A 15,757-nucleotide genomic window follows, 5' to 3' on the forward strand; every position below is an offset into this window, starting at 1 on the left:
ATGGAAGCCTAAATTAGTCACTCAAAATTAACTCAAGGTCAATCAAAAAAATTTGGATATGGTTGGATTTGCTATATTGGCACCCCTGATAAAAAAAAAAGCCTCTTCAAAAGTAGGATGTTCACACACCTTGATAGGTTTGGTTTGATTGGGGACCAAAATTGCAACATTTGTTGCATTTTCAGCTGGTGCGATTCACTTTCACACTGCATTGTGTCAAATGAAACAAACCCGTTACCACCTCAACGGTTGGGGCGCTGCACCACGAACCACTGAAGGAAACAACACAAAAACCTCTGAGCACAACTTCTTCACAAAATGTGAACAAAAAAGTAGTAGAGTGAGACAAACCAGATGCAAACCAGATTTTATTTTTTGGAGTTAGATTGCGCATTCACCCGTCCTCAAAAGAACTGGACTTTCTAGGCAAATGAACAAGAATTTGATTAAAGGGTTGGTGTGAATGCACCCTTGGAAAGATGGAATATCAGGGTACAAAGTTCAGGAAGTGGCTCCAAGAAAATAAACTACTGACCTACAGTTGCCCTTTTCTATAGCCTGAGCAAAAACGAAGAGTCTGAAACAGCTGAGCTGTGACAAACAAGGCTGGAAGACAGGACGTAAGTTCATCTTGCCACAACGGACAGTGAAGAGGAAGGCAAAGAAGATAGGAAATAAAAACAAACTTCGTCCTAGCTTATACAGTAGTTTGGGAGCTGCAGCATAAAGTGAACGCTGGGCTAAGTTGACATAACGCCAATCTCCTTTAAGGCTTTTGTACACATTTTTACAAATAATATGAAAGGGTGGCAATGCTTGAAAAAAGGTCAACATGCAGCAGATGAAGGGACTTCAGTGACCTTTGACTCCTACCTGAGAGCTCAGCTGTGAGCATGTCCGAGTCTCCATATTCAAACTCCAGGTTTGGAGACTCCATGGAGCTCTGAGGGAAAAACAACCAAATTAGCCCATCATGAATCATTCTGAACTTTCATTCATCCCTATAACTTAAACCCAGGTATAGAATAGGCATGACGCAGCTGACGGTGTCATTGCACACCAAAGTTTTCCATTGTCCTGAGATTATTCTGCACCATTTGTCTTGCATTTTTGTTTCGCCCATAAACAACACATAAACACACGCTCTCTTCTTCTGGTTCATTCTGTCTCCTCATTTGGATTTTCAGGTTATTAATATTGCCTGTTCCGGCTTCAGGCTGTGCTGATTAGCCATTTGCATATTTTGCCTCAGATCCTTGCCCCACAGTTTACAGGTGCTCTCTGTGGGGCATGTGCGGCTCCTGAATTAATCAGCCTGTAATTGAACGGTTACAGGAGCCTCAAAGTGGCCTGGTGTTGCAACAAAGAGCAGCGGCAATGCAGCAGTGAGAGGGGAGAGAAGAGGAGAGAAGAGGAGAGGATGGAAGGAGCACACGATCAAATATGGCCGCCTCGGTTTCACAGAGGATTAGCTGCTGTGGTCAGGAAGGGAGGATAGGGGGGGTCCCTTTTGACCCAACATGTGATTAGCACATGGGATAGAAAATGCTCAGCAGCTCAATGCAACTGCAGCAAATATATTATAAGTGTTTGCATTAAAATAAGAAAAAAATTACCTTCAGGACAAGGAAGAAAGGGTTTCAAGAAGTTTAAAAGTTGGTTTCGAGGTAACAAGATCCAAGCCTGACGGATTTCTTTGCACACTCAGGCAAGCGTGTGACAAGGAAGCAATTTGCAGGAAAACAGGTTGTGCAAGACACATCACGGCATGAAAGTGGAAGACAACACTGGAACGTAAACAGGAACCGATCATAATAAGAGTGCTCTAAATCTTTTACATTATGGACCAATACATCAAACAAAAAAACAAATAAGGGAAGCAGCCTGACCACCAGATTAATAACAAAAGTCTAATTTTATGCGGATGAGGATTAAATACAATCCTGACGTCACCTGAAGCTCTGAGCTCGGAGAGTTAGCTGCATTTAACCCTATGAAAACAATCCCTGAGGGGCCCAGCCCAGATTCGTAAATAAGGACGTGCTCTCTGAGTCAGCCATCCCGATTAAATAACCGTCTGCTGCCGTTCATTAACAGTCTCCTATAAATACATGCCGACACTCAGTCAGCATCGTGTAGGACTGGCTAAATAACACCATTCCATACCATTACTGCTCTTAAAAAAGACCCACGTAAAAGTGCAAATAAGTAAGGAAATCATTTGCTACAGCAGTCGGAAAGTTCAGGATTTGGTTCAGTGGAGGAATACGAGTAAGAATCCAACTCTGCTTTAAACGGCTCCACCACTTTCACCCTGACATGTGTGTGCTGTGTGTGTTGGTCTTCATGATGCGGTTTGTTCACTAATGTTCTCTAAGGCCTTCATTAAACAGCTGGATTTATTCACAGATTAAATTACACATAGCTGGAGTCTAATTGAGAATTAAGTGGCTCCTGAAGGCAATGTGTTGCACTGAAATTTCATCAAAGGTATCAGACTAAAGGGGGCTGAATACAAATGCTCACCACAAGCTCCAAACCTGATCTGTTTGTCCAAGTTAACACACTAATAGACTTGACAACAGCAGGCAGGTTTAAAATCTTCTGAAAAATCTGAATTATCCCTTTAAGTATCTGAACGAGACATGGTTCAGAACGGAGATGTTTATCCACCATCCTAAAAGTGCGAGCTTGCATTCGCATCAAGTCCATTTTGCCTTTGTTTCCTACCTTCTTCATCCTGTCTTCTTACTTGCCACAGAGACAACAGATGACCACTGGAACCGGCAGAAACAACTAACTTCCACACAGCCACGACTTCATACGCAGAGCATCTAAACACAGCTTTGACAATAGAAGCTTTCAACGCCTGAGCCATGGAGCCACCGACACCATCAACCAACCCCCTCCTCGGCCCTGCCCATCCCAGAATCCAACGGCTGTGAGACGAATTTGCTCTAATTCTCTCAAACACCCCCTCCGCTGCTTTCAAAGCATGAGCTGAATGACAGCTCTGACTGACAACCAGAATCTCTAATGTACCACATCTGGACTCGGCGGGCCTAGCAACGCAGCTTCATCTTCTTGTTATTTTTGCATGAGGAGAATCATTAATAGACATGATCTCAGCTGTGCTGGCTTGATGAGGGCTGAGAAAGTGAAGGAGGCATTCAAAGTTGATTTCCAGGGTTCAAACACAAGAAAAAGTAGCAATACGATGCATAAGTGAAGCTAGTTCTTTTAGCTTAACACATTACTTAAAGTTACAAGTCAGACTCTTCTTTGAAATCAACCAAAATGTCTTAAGATATGAATGGACACCTGCAGAATAACATGCCATGGAGTTTTTCTATCTGTTCTGCCATTTTTTTATACATATATATATATAAAACATTTCTTAAGATAGACTATCTACTCTCTAAAACAAGCTCCCATATGCACGACTCTGATGACATCACAAGAGGCATGAATTCTCAAGTCCATCTATTTGAACTTTTATCGTTTGTTTTTACATGTTTTTAATCAAATATCTTCTTCAAATGGGAATTGCTGTATTCTGGTTGAAGCTAAAAAAATAAAAATAAAAAGTCAAATTTTTTTTGTCTTTAAATTTTGGATACATATTATGTAAACAACACTGACATGTATCTGTTGCGTAAAATTTGTTTATTTACAGTTAAGCGACATGTTTGACAACATTTCATGCTTTTAAAAGTCCTTTTGTGAAACCTATTCCCTGTAAGATAATTTACTTCAATCAAACATTTTACATTTGAAACCCATTTTAGTAAAATGGTGCCCTCTTCAATGCCTGCTGGGAAATATTTCTACAATGTCACATTTTTAGAAATGTGACTTCTTGTTCTGTTTTCTCATTTGTAAATGTGTATATTGTAAAACAATACAAAAAAATAAAAATAAGGGCGTGCCGTGGTGGCGTAGCGGTTAGCCGGTTAGCGCGACCCGTATTTGGAGGCCTTGAGTCCTCGACGCGGCCGTCACGGGTTCGACTCCCGGAACCGACGACATTTGCCGCATGTCTTCCCCCCTCTCCTTCCCTGTTTCCTGTCAGCCTACTATCACATAAGGGACACTAGAGCCCACAAAAAGACCCCCTGGAGGGGTAAAAAAATAAAAAATAATAATAATTAAAGCTGCAAGCAGCCTCGGGCGGCCCTCGCAGCAAGCGCCGCTCCGGCCTATTGGCCACCGCGGGGGTTCCGGCCACCGCAGAAGCTCTCGCTCGGTTTCCAGAGCCGCAGCCCGCTCCCCACCGCGGAAGCTCCGCCGCAGTTTCCAGCACCGCCGCCCGCCAGCCGCCGCAGAAGCTGTCGCGCATTTTTCCCGCCCGTCCACCGGGCGATACGCGTGAATGCGTTCGGCGGCGCTGCCCGACGACTGTCGAAAATTCTGGCGCAGATCGGTCGATGCGTCGAGGAGATACAACCCATGTATTAACTTAGGGGGCGCAGTGGAGCCAAATTACATTTCAAACCCGTTGGGCTCTTTAGAGGTGAACAAAGGTCATACATATCCAGTTTGGCGCCAATCGGATGATCTATGCCTGAATAATAGCCAAACGTATGCATATGGCGAGGTACTGATATTCGCCATTTGGCCACGCCCACACGGTTCAGCCAGCAGCGAGCATTGACAGAGTTTATCATCCGAATCATCTTGATTAGGTCAAGAGAGCCATAAACGGAGCTTTCCAAGTAAAAAAACGGCACTTCCTGTTCTGAGGGGGCGGGGCTTAGATGACGTCATAATATGATGACACAGGGTCGTCAAGGATCCCACCAGGGTCACTCGTGCAAAGTTTGGTGCAGAAGCTATCGACCGTTCACAGTAAAATACAAGACTTCCTGTTGTCAGAGGGCGTGGCCTACGTGATGTCATCATTTGACCATTGGATATTATTGGACACAAGATATTGATCAATAACTCAAACTTTGGTGTCTCTGTGAGTTTTTGTGTTAGAATTACAAATTATTTAATTTTTTCCTCTTTAATTCAACATTGAACTGTCATTCCGTAGGGCAATGCTGCCCTCTGGTGTCGAATTACTGAAATAATGAAACTATTTCAGTGGGCAGCAGAGGGCAGCATTGCCCTACAAACAACGAACATGGACTGTTTACTATGTAATTACACAGAAGATCTCTCTAATTCATTCTGAGGGGGCGGGGCTTAGATGACGTCATAATATGATGACATAGCATTGTCAGGCATCACACCAGGATGAGTCAGGCCAAGTTTGGTGCAGCTCGGTCGAAATATGTGGAATCTAGAAGCAAACATATGGCATCGGCGTTACAGGTCACTTCGCCACGCCGCCACAGCCAGCTGCTTCATCGCAGCCGGTCAGGGCTTGAATCCACAACACACCAACATGTCTTCTGTCTCTGGACACAGTTTAATATTGATTATGTCAAAGGGCTAAGATAGCGACCGTTCACAGTAAAACATGACACTTCCTGTTCTCAGGGGGCGTGGCCTAAGCGATGTCATAATTTCACCACAGGGTATTTTAGGACACCTATTGATGATCAATAACAGAAAGTTTGGTCCCTCTATGTGTTTTTATATAGGAAATATAAGAGTTTCGTGTTTCATGGCGAGTAGGTGAACTTTGACCCCTGGTAACCCCCCTTCAGCAAGCTCATACAGTCACCAATTTGATAACTTTAAATCAGACATGCCTTATGATCAGACTGACCGAGTTTGAAGCCGATCAATCGAAATCCCTAGGAGGAGTTCGATCAAATGCAAAGGCTGTAAACGTCAAAATCGAGGTCAAATGAACTTCAATCTAAAATGGCCGACTTCCTGTTGGGTTTCGATCATGGCTCTAAGAGACTTTTTTGTACGTCCCGACAAGATACACATGTGTACCAAGTTTCGTAATTCTAGGTTTAAGCATGGCTTGGGGCTGTTCATTTAAAATACTCTAGGGGTCGCTATAGAAAAATTAGGCCACGCCCACCAAATATCGCTATGGATTCCTGTTTGGGGATGGATAAGGATCCATCCTAGTGAGTTTGGAGCAGCTCACCCCGAAACTGTGGAATTTAGAGCCAAACGAAATTCGATGGCGTTCGCAACGCCGCCACGCCCACCTGCTTCATCGCAGCCGGTCGGGGTTGGAATACTCAACACACCAACATGTCTTCTGTCTCTGGACACAGTTTCATGTTGATTAGGTCAAAGGGCTAAGATAGCGACCGTTCACAGTAAAACATTACACTTCCTGCTCTCAGGGGGCGTGGCCTACGTAAAAAAAAAATTTCACTGCAGGGTATTATAGGACACCCGATGCCGATCAATCACTGAAAGTTTGGTCCCTCTATGTGTTTTTGTATAGGAAATATAAGAGGTTTTTGTTTCATGGCGTGTAGGTGAACTTTGACCCCTGGTAACCCCCCTTCAACATGCTCCAAAACTCACCAATTTGATAACTTTAAATCAGACATGCCTTATGATCAGACTGACCGAGTTTGAAGCCGATCAATCGAAATCCCTAGGAGGAGTTCGATCAAATACGAAGGCTGTAAACGTCAAAATCGAGGTAAAAAATGGACCTTCAATACAAAATGGCCGACTTCCTGTGATACTTGCACTATGACATTACTTGTAAATTCTGAGCGTCTTAGTGAGCTCTACAACTGGACCGAATTTCAAGTCTCTACGATGAAGTAAGTGAATAGCAATGGGTCTGTTGAAAATTGCTAGTTGCTGCCGTTGAGCAATTTTTTTTGCGATTTTTGCGGCGACCTTAAAATTCAAAATTTTTAAACCGCCTAGTCGCTTCCGCCAAGTTTGGTGAGTTTTTGAATATGATAAAGCCCCCAAAAAGGCACACGAAGAGGGGGGCAGAATCGTAAGAAGAATTAAAGCTGCAAGCAGCCTCGGGCGGCCCTCGCAGCAAGCGCCGCTCCGGCCTATTGGCCACCGCGGGGGTTCCGGCCACCGCAGAAGCTCTCGCGCGTCTTCCAGAGCCGCAGCCCGCTCCCCACCGCGGAAGCTCTGCCGCAGTTTCCAGCATCGCCGCCCGCTAGCCGCCGCAGAAGCTGTCGCGCGTTTTCCCCGCCCGTCCACCGGGCGACAGGCGTGAATGCGTTCGGCGGCGCTCCCCGACGACTGTCGAAAAATCTGGCGCAGATCGGTCGATGCGTCGAGGAGATACAACCCATGTATTAACTTAGGGGGCGCAGTGGAGCCAAATTACATTTCAAACCCGTCGGGCTCTTTAGAGGTGAACAAAGGTCATACATATCCAGTTTGGCGCCAATCGGATGATCCATGCCTGAATAAGAGCCAAACGTATGCATATGGCGAGGGACTGATATTCGCCATTTGGCCACGCCCACACGGTTCAGCCAGCAGCGAGCATTGACAGAGTTTATCATCCGAATCATCTTGATTAGGTCAAGAGAGCCATAAACGGAGCTTTCCAAGTAAAAAAACGGCACTTCCTGTTCTGAGGGGGCGGGGCTTAGATGACGTCATAATATGATGACATAGGGTCGTCAAGGATCCCACCAGGGTCACTCGTGCAAAGTTTGGTGCAGAAGCTATCGACCGTTCACAGTAAAATACAAGACTTCCTGTTGTCAGAGGGCGTGGCCTACGTGATGTCATCATTTGACCATTGGATATTATTCTACACCCGAGGATGATCAATAACTCAAACTTTGGTGTCTCTGTCAGTTTTTGTGTTAGAATTACAAATTATTTAATTTTTTCCTCTATAATTCAACATTGAACTGTCATTCCGTAGGGCAATGCTGCCCTCTGGTGTCGAATTACTGAAATTACTGAAATAGTTTCATGACAAAGCCCTTTGTATTACACAGTCGATCAAAATTGAACTCTGTCATTCCGTAGGGCAATGCTGCCCTCTGGTGTCGAATTACTGAAATTACTGAAATAGTTTCATTATTTCAGTAATTCGACACCAGAGGGCAGCATTGCCCTACACATGACAAAATAATCCCCTTTGTAATTGACTGTGTAACATATTACACAATCAATCACAGGGGATCTTTGAGCCTTGCTAACCCCCCTTCAACATGCTCCAAAACTCACCAATTTCATAACTTTAAATTAAACATGTCTTATGATCAGACTGACCAAGTTTGAAGTCGATCAATCGAAATCCCTAGGAGGAGTTCGATCAAATACGAAGGCTGTAAACGTCAAAATCGAGGTCAAATGAACTTCAATCTAAAATGGCCGACTTCCTGTTGGGTTTAGAGCATGGCTCCAAGAGACTTTTTTGTACGTCCTGACAAGATACACATGTGTACCAAGTTTCGTAATTCTAAGCTAAAGCATGGCTTGGGGCTGATTTTTTGAAATATTCTAGGGGGCGATATGGAGAAATTAGGCCACGCCCACCAAATTTTGTTATGAATTCCTGTTGGCGGGTCAATAAGGATCCATCCTAGTGAGTTTGGAGCAGCTCACCCCGAAACTGTGGAATTCAGAGCCAAACGAAATTTGACGGCGTTCGCAACGCTGCCACGCCCACCTGCTTCATCGCAGCCGGTCGGGGTTGGAATCCACAACACACCAACATGTCTTCTGTCTCTGGACACAGTTTCATGTTGATTAGGTCAAAGGGCTAAGATAGCGACCGTTCACAGTAAAACATGACACTTCCTGTTCTCAGGGGGCGTGACCTACGTAAAAAAATAATTTCACCACAGGGTATTTTAGGACACCCGATGACGATCAATCCCAGAAAGTTTGGTCCCTCTATGTGTTTTTGTATAGGAAATATAAGAGTTTCGTGTTTCATGGCGAGTAGGTGAACTTTGACCCCTGGTAACCCCCCTTCAGCAAGCTCATACAGTCACCAATTTGATAACTTTAAATCAGACATGCCTTATGATCAGACTGACCGAGTTTGAAGCCGATCAATCGAAATCCCTAGGAGGAGTTCGATCAAATACGAAGGCTGTGAACGTCAAAATCGAGGTCAAATGAAATTCAATCTAAAATGGCCGACTTCCTGTTGGGTTTAGAGCATGGCTCTAAGAGACTTTTTTGTACGTCCCGACAAGATACACATGTGTACCAAGTTTCGTAATTCTAGGTTTAAGCATGGCTTGGGGCTGTTCATTTAAAATACTCTAGGGGTCGCTATAGAGAAATTAGACCACGCCCACCAAATTTTGTTATGAATTCCTGTCGGTGGGTGGATAAGGATCCATCCTAGTGAGTTTGGAGCAGCTGGGCCCGAAATTGTGGAATTCAGAGCCAAACGTATGGCAACGGCGTTACAGGTCACTTCGCCACGCCGCCACGCCCACCTGCTATGTCAAAGCCGGTCAGGGTTGGAATCCTCAACACACCAACATGTCTTCTGTCTCTGGACACAGTTTCATGTTGATTAGGTGAAAGGGCTAAGATAGCGACCGTTCACAGTAAAACATGACACTTCCTGTTCTCAGGGGGCGTGGCCTAAGTGATGTCATCATTTGACCACAGGGTATTTTAGGACACCCGATGCCGATCAATCAATGAAAGTTTGGTCCCTCTATGTGTTTTTATATAGGAAATATAAGAGTTTCGTGTTTCATGGCGAGTAGGTGAACTTTGACCCCTGCTAACCCCCCTTCAACATACTCCAAAACTCACCAATTTGATAACTTTAAATCAAACATGCCTTATGATCAGACTGACCGAGTTTGAAGTCGATCAATCGAAATCCCTAGGAGGAGTTCGATCAAATACGAAGGCTGTAAACGTCAAAATCGAGGAAAAAAATGGACGTTCAATACAAAATGGCCGACTTCCTGTGATAGTTGGCTAATAACATTAAATGTAAGTTCTGAGTCTTTTGGTGAGCTCTACAAGTGTACCAAATTTCATGTCTCTACGATGAAGTACGTTCATACCATTGTGTCAACAGAAAATTGCTAGTTGCCGCCGTTGAGCAATTTTTTTTGCGATTTTTGCGACAACCTTAAAATTCAAAATTTTGAATTTTTCTAGTCGCGACCGCCAAGTTTGGTGAGTTTTTGAATATGATAAAGCCCCCAAAAAGGCAATTCATTTGGGTGGAAGAATAATAAGAATAATTAAAGCTGCAAGCAGCCTCGGGCGGCCCTCGCAGCAAGCGCCGCTCCGGCCTATTGGCCACCGCGGGGGTTCCAGCCACCGCAGAAGCTCTCGCACGATTTCCAGAGCCGCAGCCCGCTCCCCACCGCAGAAGCTCTGCCGCAGTTTCCAGCACCGCCGCCCGCTAGCCGCCGCAGAAGCTGTCGCGCATTTTCCACGCCCGTCCACCGGGCGACACGCGTGAATGCGTTCGGCGGCGCTCCCCGACGACTGTCAAAAAATCTGGTGCAGATCGGTCGATGCGTCGAGGAGATACAGCCGATGTATTAACTTAGGGGGCGCAGTGGAGCCAAATTACATCTCAATCCCGTTGGGCTCTTTAGAGGTGAACAAAGGTCATACATATCCAGTTTGGAGCCAATCGGATGATCCATGCTTGAATTAGAGCCAAACGTATGAATATGGCGAGGGACTGATATTCGCCATTTGGCCACGCCCACACGGTTCAGCCCGCAGCGAGCAATGACAGAGCTCATCATCCGAATCATCTTGATTAGGTCAAGAGAGCCATAAACGGAGCTTTCCAAGGAAAAAAACGGCACTTCCGGTTCCGAGGGGGCGGGGCTTAGATGACGTCATAATGTGATGACGTAGGATCGACGGGCAAGCCTCCAGGATCACTCAGGCCAAGTTTGATGCAGCTCGGTCAAAATATGTGGAATGTAGAGGCAAACGTATACGAACGGCGTTGCCGCCATTGAAAACTCTTGGCACTTTAAAGCAAGCGAGACCAACTTCCTATCTGTCATCCAACACAGAATCACCTTGATTAGGTCAAGAGAGCCATAAACAGAGCTTTCCAAGGAAAAAAACGGCACTTCCGGTTCCGAGGGGGCGGGGCTTAGATGACGTCATAATCTGATGACATAGAATTTTCAGACATCACACCAGCATCACTCAAGCCAAGTTTGGTGCAGCTCGGTCGAAACATGTGGAATCTAGAAGCAAACGTATGGCATCGGCGTTACAGGTCACTTCGCCACGCCGCCACACCCAGCTGCTTCATCGCAGCCGGTCAGGGCTTGGATCCACAACACACCAACATGTCTTCGGTCTCTGGACACAGTTTCATGTTGATTAGGTCAAAGGGCTAAGATAGCGACCGTTCACAGTAAAACATGACACTTCCTGTTCTCAGGGGGCGTGGCCTAAGTGATGTCATCATTTGACCATTGGATATTATTGGACACTCGATTATGATCAATCACTGAACGTTTGGTGTCTCTGTGAGTTTTTGTGTTAGAATTACAAATTATTTAATTTTTTCCTCCATTACAACATTGAACTGTCATTCCGTAGGGCAATGCTGCCCTCTGGTGTCGAATTACTGAAATAATGAAACTATTTCAGTGGGCAGCAGAGGGCAGCATTGCCCTACAAACAACGAACATGGACTGTTTATTATGTAATTACACAGAAGATCTCTCTAATTCATTCTGAGGGGGCGGGGCTTAGATGACGTCATAATATGATGACATAGCATTGTCAGGCATGACACCAGGATGAGTCAGGCCAAGTTTGGTGCAGCTCGGTCGAAACATGTGGAATCTAGAAGCAAACGTATGGCATCGGCGTTACAGGTCACTTCGCCACGCCGCCACACCCAGCTGCTTCATCGCAGCTGGTCAGGGCTTGGATCCACAACACACCAACATATCTTCTGTCTCTGGACACAGTTTCATGTTGATTAGGTCAAAGGGCTAAGATAGCGACCGTTCACAGTAAAACATGACACTTCCTGTTCTCAGGGGGCGTGGCCTAAGTGATGTCATCATTTCACCACAGGGTATTTTAGGACACCCGATGACGACCAATCACTGAAAGTTTGGTGTCTCTGTGAGTTTCTGTGCAGGATATATAAGAGTTTGGTGTTTCATGGCGAGTAGGTGAACTTTGACCCCTGGTAACCCCCCTTCAGCAAGCTCATACAGTCACCAATTTGATAACTTTAAATCAAACATGCCTTATGATCAGACTGACCGAGTTTGAAGCCGATCAATCGAAATCCCTAGGAGGAGTTCGATCAAATACGAAGGCTGTAAACGTCAAACTCGAGGTCCAAAATGGACCTTCAACACAAAATGGCCGACTTCCTGTTGGGTTTCGACCATGGCTCTAAGAGACTTTTTTGTACGTCCTGACAAGATACACATATGTACCAAGTTTCGTAATTCTAGGTTAAAGCATGGCTTGGGGCTGTTCATTTAAAATACTCTAGGGGGCGCAATAGATAAATTAGGCCACGCCCACCAAATTTTGTTATGAATTCCTGTCGGTGGGTGGATAAGGATCCATCCTAGTGAGTTTGGAGCAGCTGGGCCCGAAATTGTGGAATTCAGAGCCAAACGAAATTCGACGGCGTTCGCAACGCCGCCACGCCCACCTGCTTCATCGCAGCCGGTCGGGGTTGGAATCCACAACACACCAACATGTCTTCTGTCTCTGGACACAGTTTCATGTTGATTAGGTCAAAGGGCTAAGATAGCGACCGTTCACAGTAAAACATGACACTTCCTGTTCTCAGGGGGCGTGGCCTAAGTGATGTCATCATTTGACCATAGGGTATTGTAGGGCACCCGATGACGATCAATCACTGAAAGTTTGGTCCCTCTATGTGTTTTTATATAGGAAATATAAGAGTTTCGTGTTTCATGGCGAGTAGGTGAACTTTGACCCCTGCTAACCCCCCTTCAACATGCTCCAAAACTCACCAATTTGATAACTTTAAATCAAACATGCCTTATGATCAGACTGACCGAGTTTGAAGTCGATCAATCGAAATCCCTAGGAGGAGTTCGATCAAATACGAAGGCTGTAAACGTCAAAATCGAGGAAAAAAATGGACGTTCAATACAAAATGGCCGACTTCCTGTGATAGTTGGCTAATAACATTAAATGTAAGTTCTGAGTCTTTTGGTGAGCTCTACAAGTGTACCAAATTTCATGTCTCTACGATGAAGTACGTTCATACCATTGTGTCAACAGAAAATTGCTAGTTGCCGCCGTTGAGCAATTTTTTTTGCGATTTTTGCGACAACCTTAAAATTCAAAATTTTGAATTTTTCTAGTCGCGACCGCCAAGTTTGGTGAGTTTTTGAATATGATAAAGCCCCCAAAAAGGCAATTCATTTGGGTGGAAGAATAATAAGAATAATTAAAGCTGCAAGCAGCCTCGGGCGGCCCTCGCAGCAAGCGCCGCTCCGGCCTATTGGCCACCGCGGGGGTTCCAGCCACCGCAGAAGCTCTCGCACGATTTCCAGAGCCGCAGCCCGCTCCCCACCGCAGAAGCTCTGCCGCAGTTTCCAGCACCGCCGCCCGCTAGCCGCCGCAGAAGCTGTCGCGCATTTTCCACGCCCGTCCACCGGGCGACACGCGTGAATGCGTTCGGCGGCGCTCCCCGACGACTGTCAAAAAATCTGGTGCAGATCGGTCGATGCGTCGAGGAGATACAGCCGATGTATTAACTTAGGGGGCGCAGTGGAGCCAAATTACATCTCAATCCCGTTGGGCTCTTTAGAGGTGAACAAAGGTCATACATATCCAGTTTGGAGCCAATCGGATGATCCATGCTTGAATTAGAGCCAAACGTATGAATATGGCGAGGGACTGATATTCGCCATTTGGCCACGCCCACACGGTTCAGCCCGCAGCGAGCAATGACAGAGCTCATCATCCGAATCATCTTGATTAGGTCAAGAGAGCCATAAACGGAGCTTTCCAAGGAAAAAAACGGCACTTCCGGTTCCGAGGGGGCGGGGCTTAGATGACGTCATAATGTGATGACGTAGGATCGACGGGCAAGCCTCCAGGATCACTCAGGCCAAGTTTGATGCAGCTCGGTCAAAATATGTGGAATGTAGAGGCAAACGTATACGAACGGCGTTGCCGCCATTGAAAACTCTTGGCACTTTAAAGCAAGCGAGACCAACTTCCTATCTGTCATCCAACACAGAATCACCTTGATTAGGTCAAGAGAGCCATAAACAGAGCTTTCCAAGGAAAAAAACGGCACTTCCGGTTCCGAGGGGGCGGGGCTTAGATGACGTCATAATCTGATGACATAGAATTTTCAGACATCACACCAGCATCACTCAAGCCAAGTTTGGTGCAGCTCGGTCGAAACATGTGGAATCTAGAAGCAAACGTATGGCATCGGCGTTACAGGTCACTTCGCCACGCCGCCACACCCAGCTGCTTCATCGCAGCCGGTCAGGGCTTGGATCCACAACACACCAACATGTCTTCGGTCTCTGGACACAGTTTCATGTTGATTAGGTCAAAGGGCTAAGATAGCGACCGTTCACAGTAAAACATGACACTTCCTGTTCTCAGGGGGCGTGGCCTAAGTGATGTCATCATTTGACCATTGGATATTATTGGACACTCGATTATGATCAATCACTGAACGTTTGGTGTCTCTGTGAGTTTTTGTGTTAGAATTACAAATTATTTAATTTTTTCCTCCATTACAACATTGAACTGTCATTCCGTAGGGCAATGCTGCCCTCTGGTGTCGAATTACTGAAATAATGAAACTATTTCAGTGGGCAGCAGAGGGCAGCATTGCCCTACAAACAACGAACATGGACTGTTTATTATGTAATTACACAGAAGATCTCTCTAATTCATTCTGAGGGGGCGGGGCTTAGATGACGTCATAATATGATGACATAGCATTGTCAGGCATGACACCAGGATGAGTCAGGCCAAGTTTGGTGCAGCTCGGTCGAAACATGTGGAATCTAGAAGCAAACGTATGGCATCGGCGTTACAGGTCACTTCGCCACGCCGCCACACCCAGCTGCTTCATCGCAGCTGGTCAGGGCTTGGATCCACAACACACCAACATATCTTCTGTCTCTGGACACAGTTTCATGTTGATTAGGTCAAAGGGCTAAGATAGCGACCGTTCACAGTAAAACATGACACTTCCTGTTCTCAGGGGGCGTGGCCTAAGTGATGTCATCATTTCACCACAGGGTATTTTAGGACACCCGATGACGACCAATCACTGAAAGTTTGGTGTCTCTGTGAGTTTCTGTGCAGGATATATAAGAGTTTGGTGTTTCATGGCGAGTAGGTGAACTTTGACCCCTGGTAACCCCCCTTCAGCAAGCTCATACAGTCACCAATTTGATAACTTTAAATCAAACATGCCTTATGATCAGACTGACCGAGTTTGAAGCCGATCAATCGAAATCCCTAGGAGGAGTTCGATCAAATACGAAGGCTGTAAACGTCAAACTCGAGGTCCAAAATGGACCTTCAACACAAAATGGCCGACTTCCTGTTGGGTTTCGACCATGGCTCTAAGAGACTTTTTTGTACGTCCTGACAAGATACACATATGTACCAAGTTTCGTAATTCTAGGTTAAAGCATGGCTTGGGGCTGTTCATTTAAAATACTCTAGGGGGCGCAATAGATAAATTAGGCCACGCCCACCAAATTTTGTTATGAATTCCTGTCGGTGGGTGGATAAGGATCCATCCTAGTGAGTTTGGAGCAGCTGGGCCCGAAATTGTGGAATTCAGAGCCAAACGAAATTCGACGGCGTTCGCAACGCCGCCACGCCCACCTGCTTCATCGCAGCCGGTCGGGGTTGGAATCCACAACACACCAACATGTCT

General features: G+C 45.7%; 1 protein-coding gene across 4 annotated transcripts in view; it reads right to left on the bottom strand.

Annotated features, from left to right (window-relative positions):
- Positions 1 to 15,757, bottom strand: part of strip2 (striatin interacting protein 2) — a 69,186-nt gene that overhangs the window by 20,404 nt on the left and 33,025 nt on the right. For 3 of the 4 annotated variants that reach the window (XM_032589447.1, XM_032589449.1, XM_032589448.1), the window contains exon 2: positions 874 to 943. In XM_032589447.1, coding sequence (XP_032445338.1) covers positions 874 to 943 — 70 coding nt within the window. Of the gene's footprint in view, positions 1 to 873; positions 944 to 1,616; positions 2,877 to 15,757 lie in introns of those variants that run through there. The other variant, XM_032589450.1, reaches the window with a different exon arrangement.

This window comes from Xiphophorus hellerii, chromosome 17 (assembly GCF_003331165.1).
Source record: "Xiphophorus hellerii strain 12219 chromosome 17, Xiphophorus_hellerii-4.1, whole genome shotgun sequence".
NCBI lineage: Eukaryota > Metazoa > Chordata > Actinopteri > Cyprinodontiformes > Poeciliidae > Xiphophorus > Xiphophorus hellerii.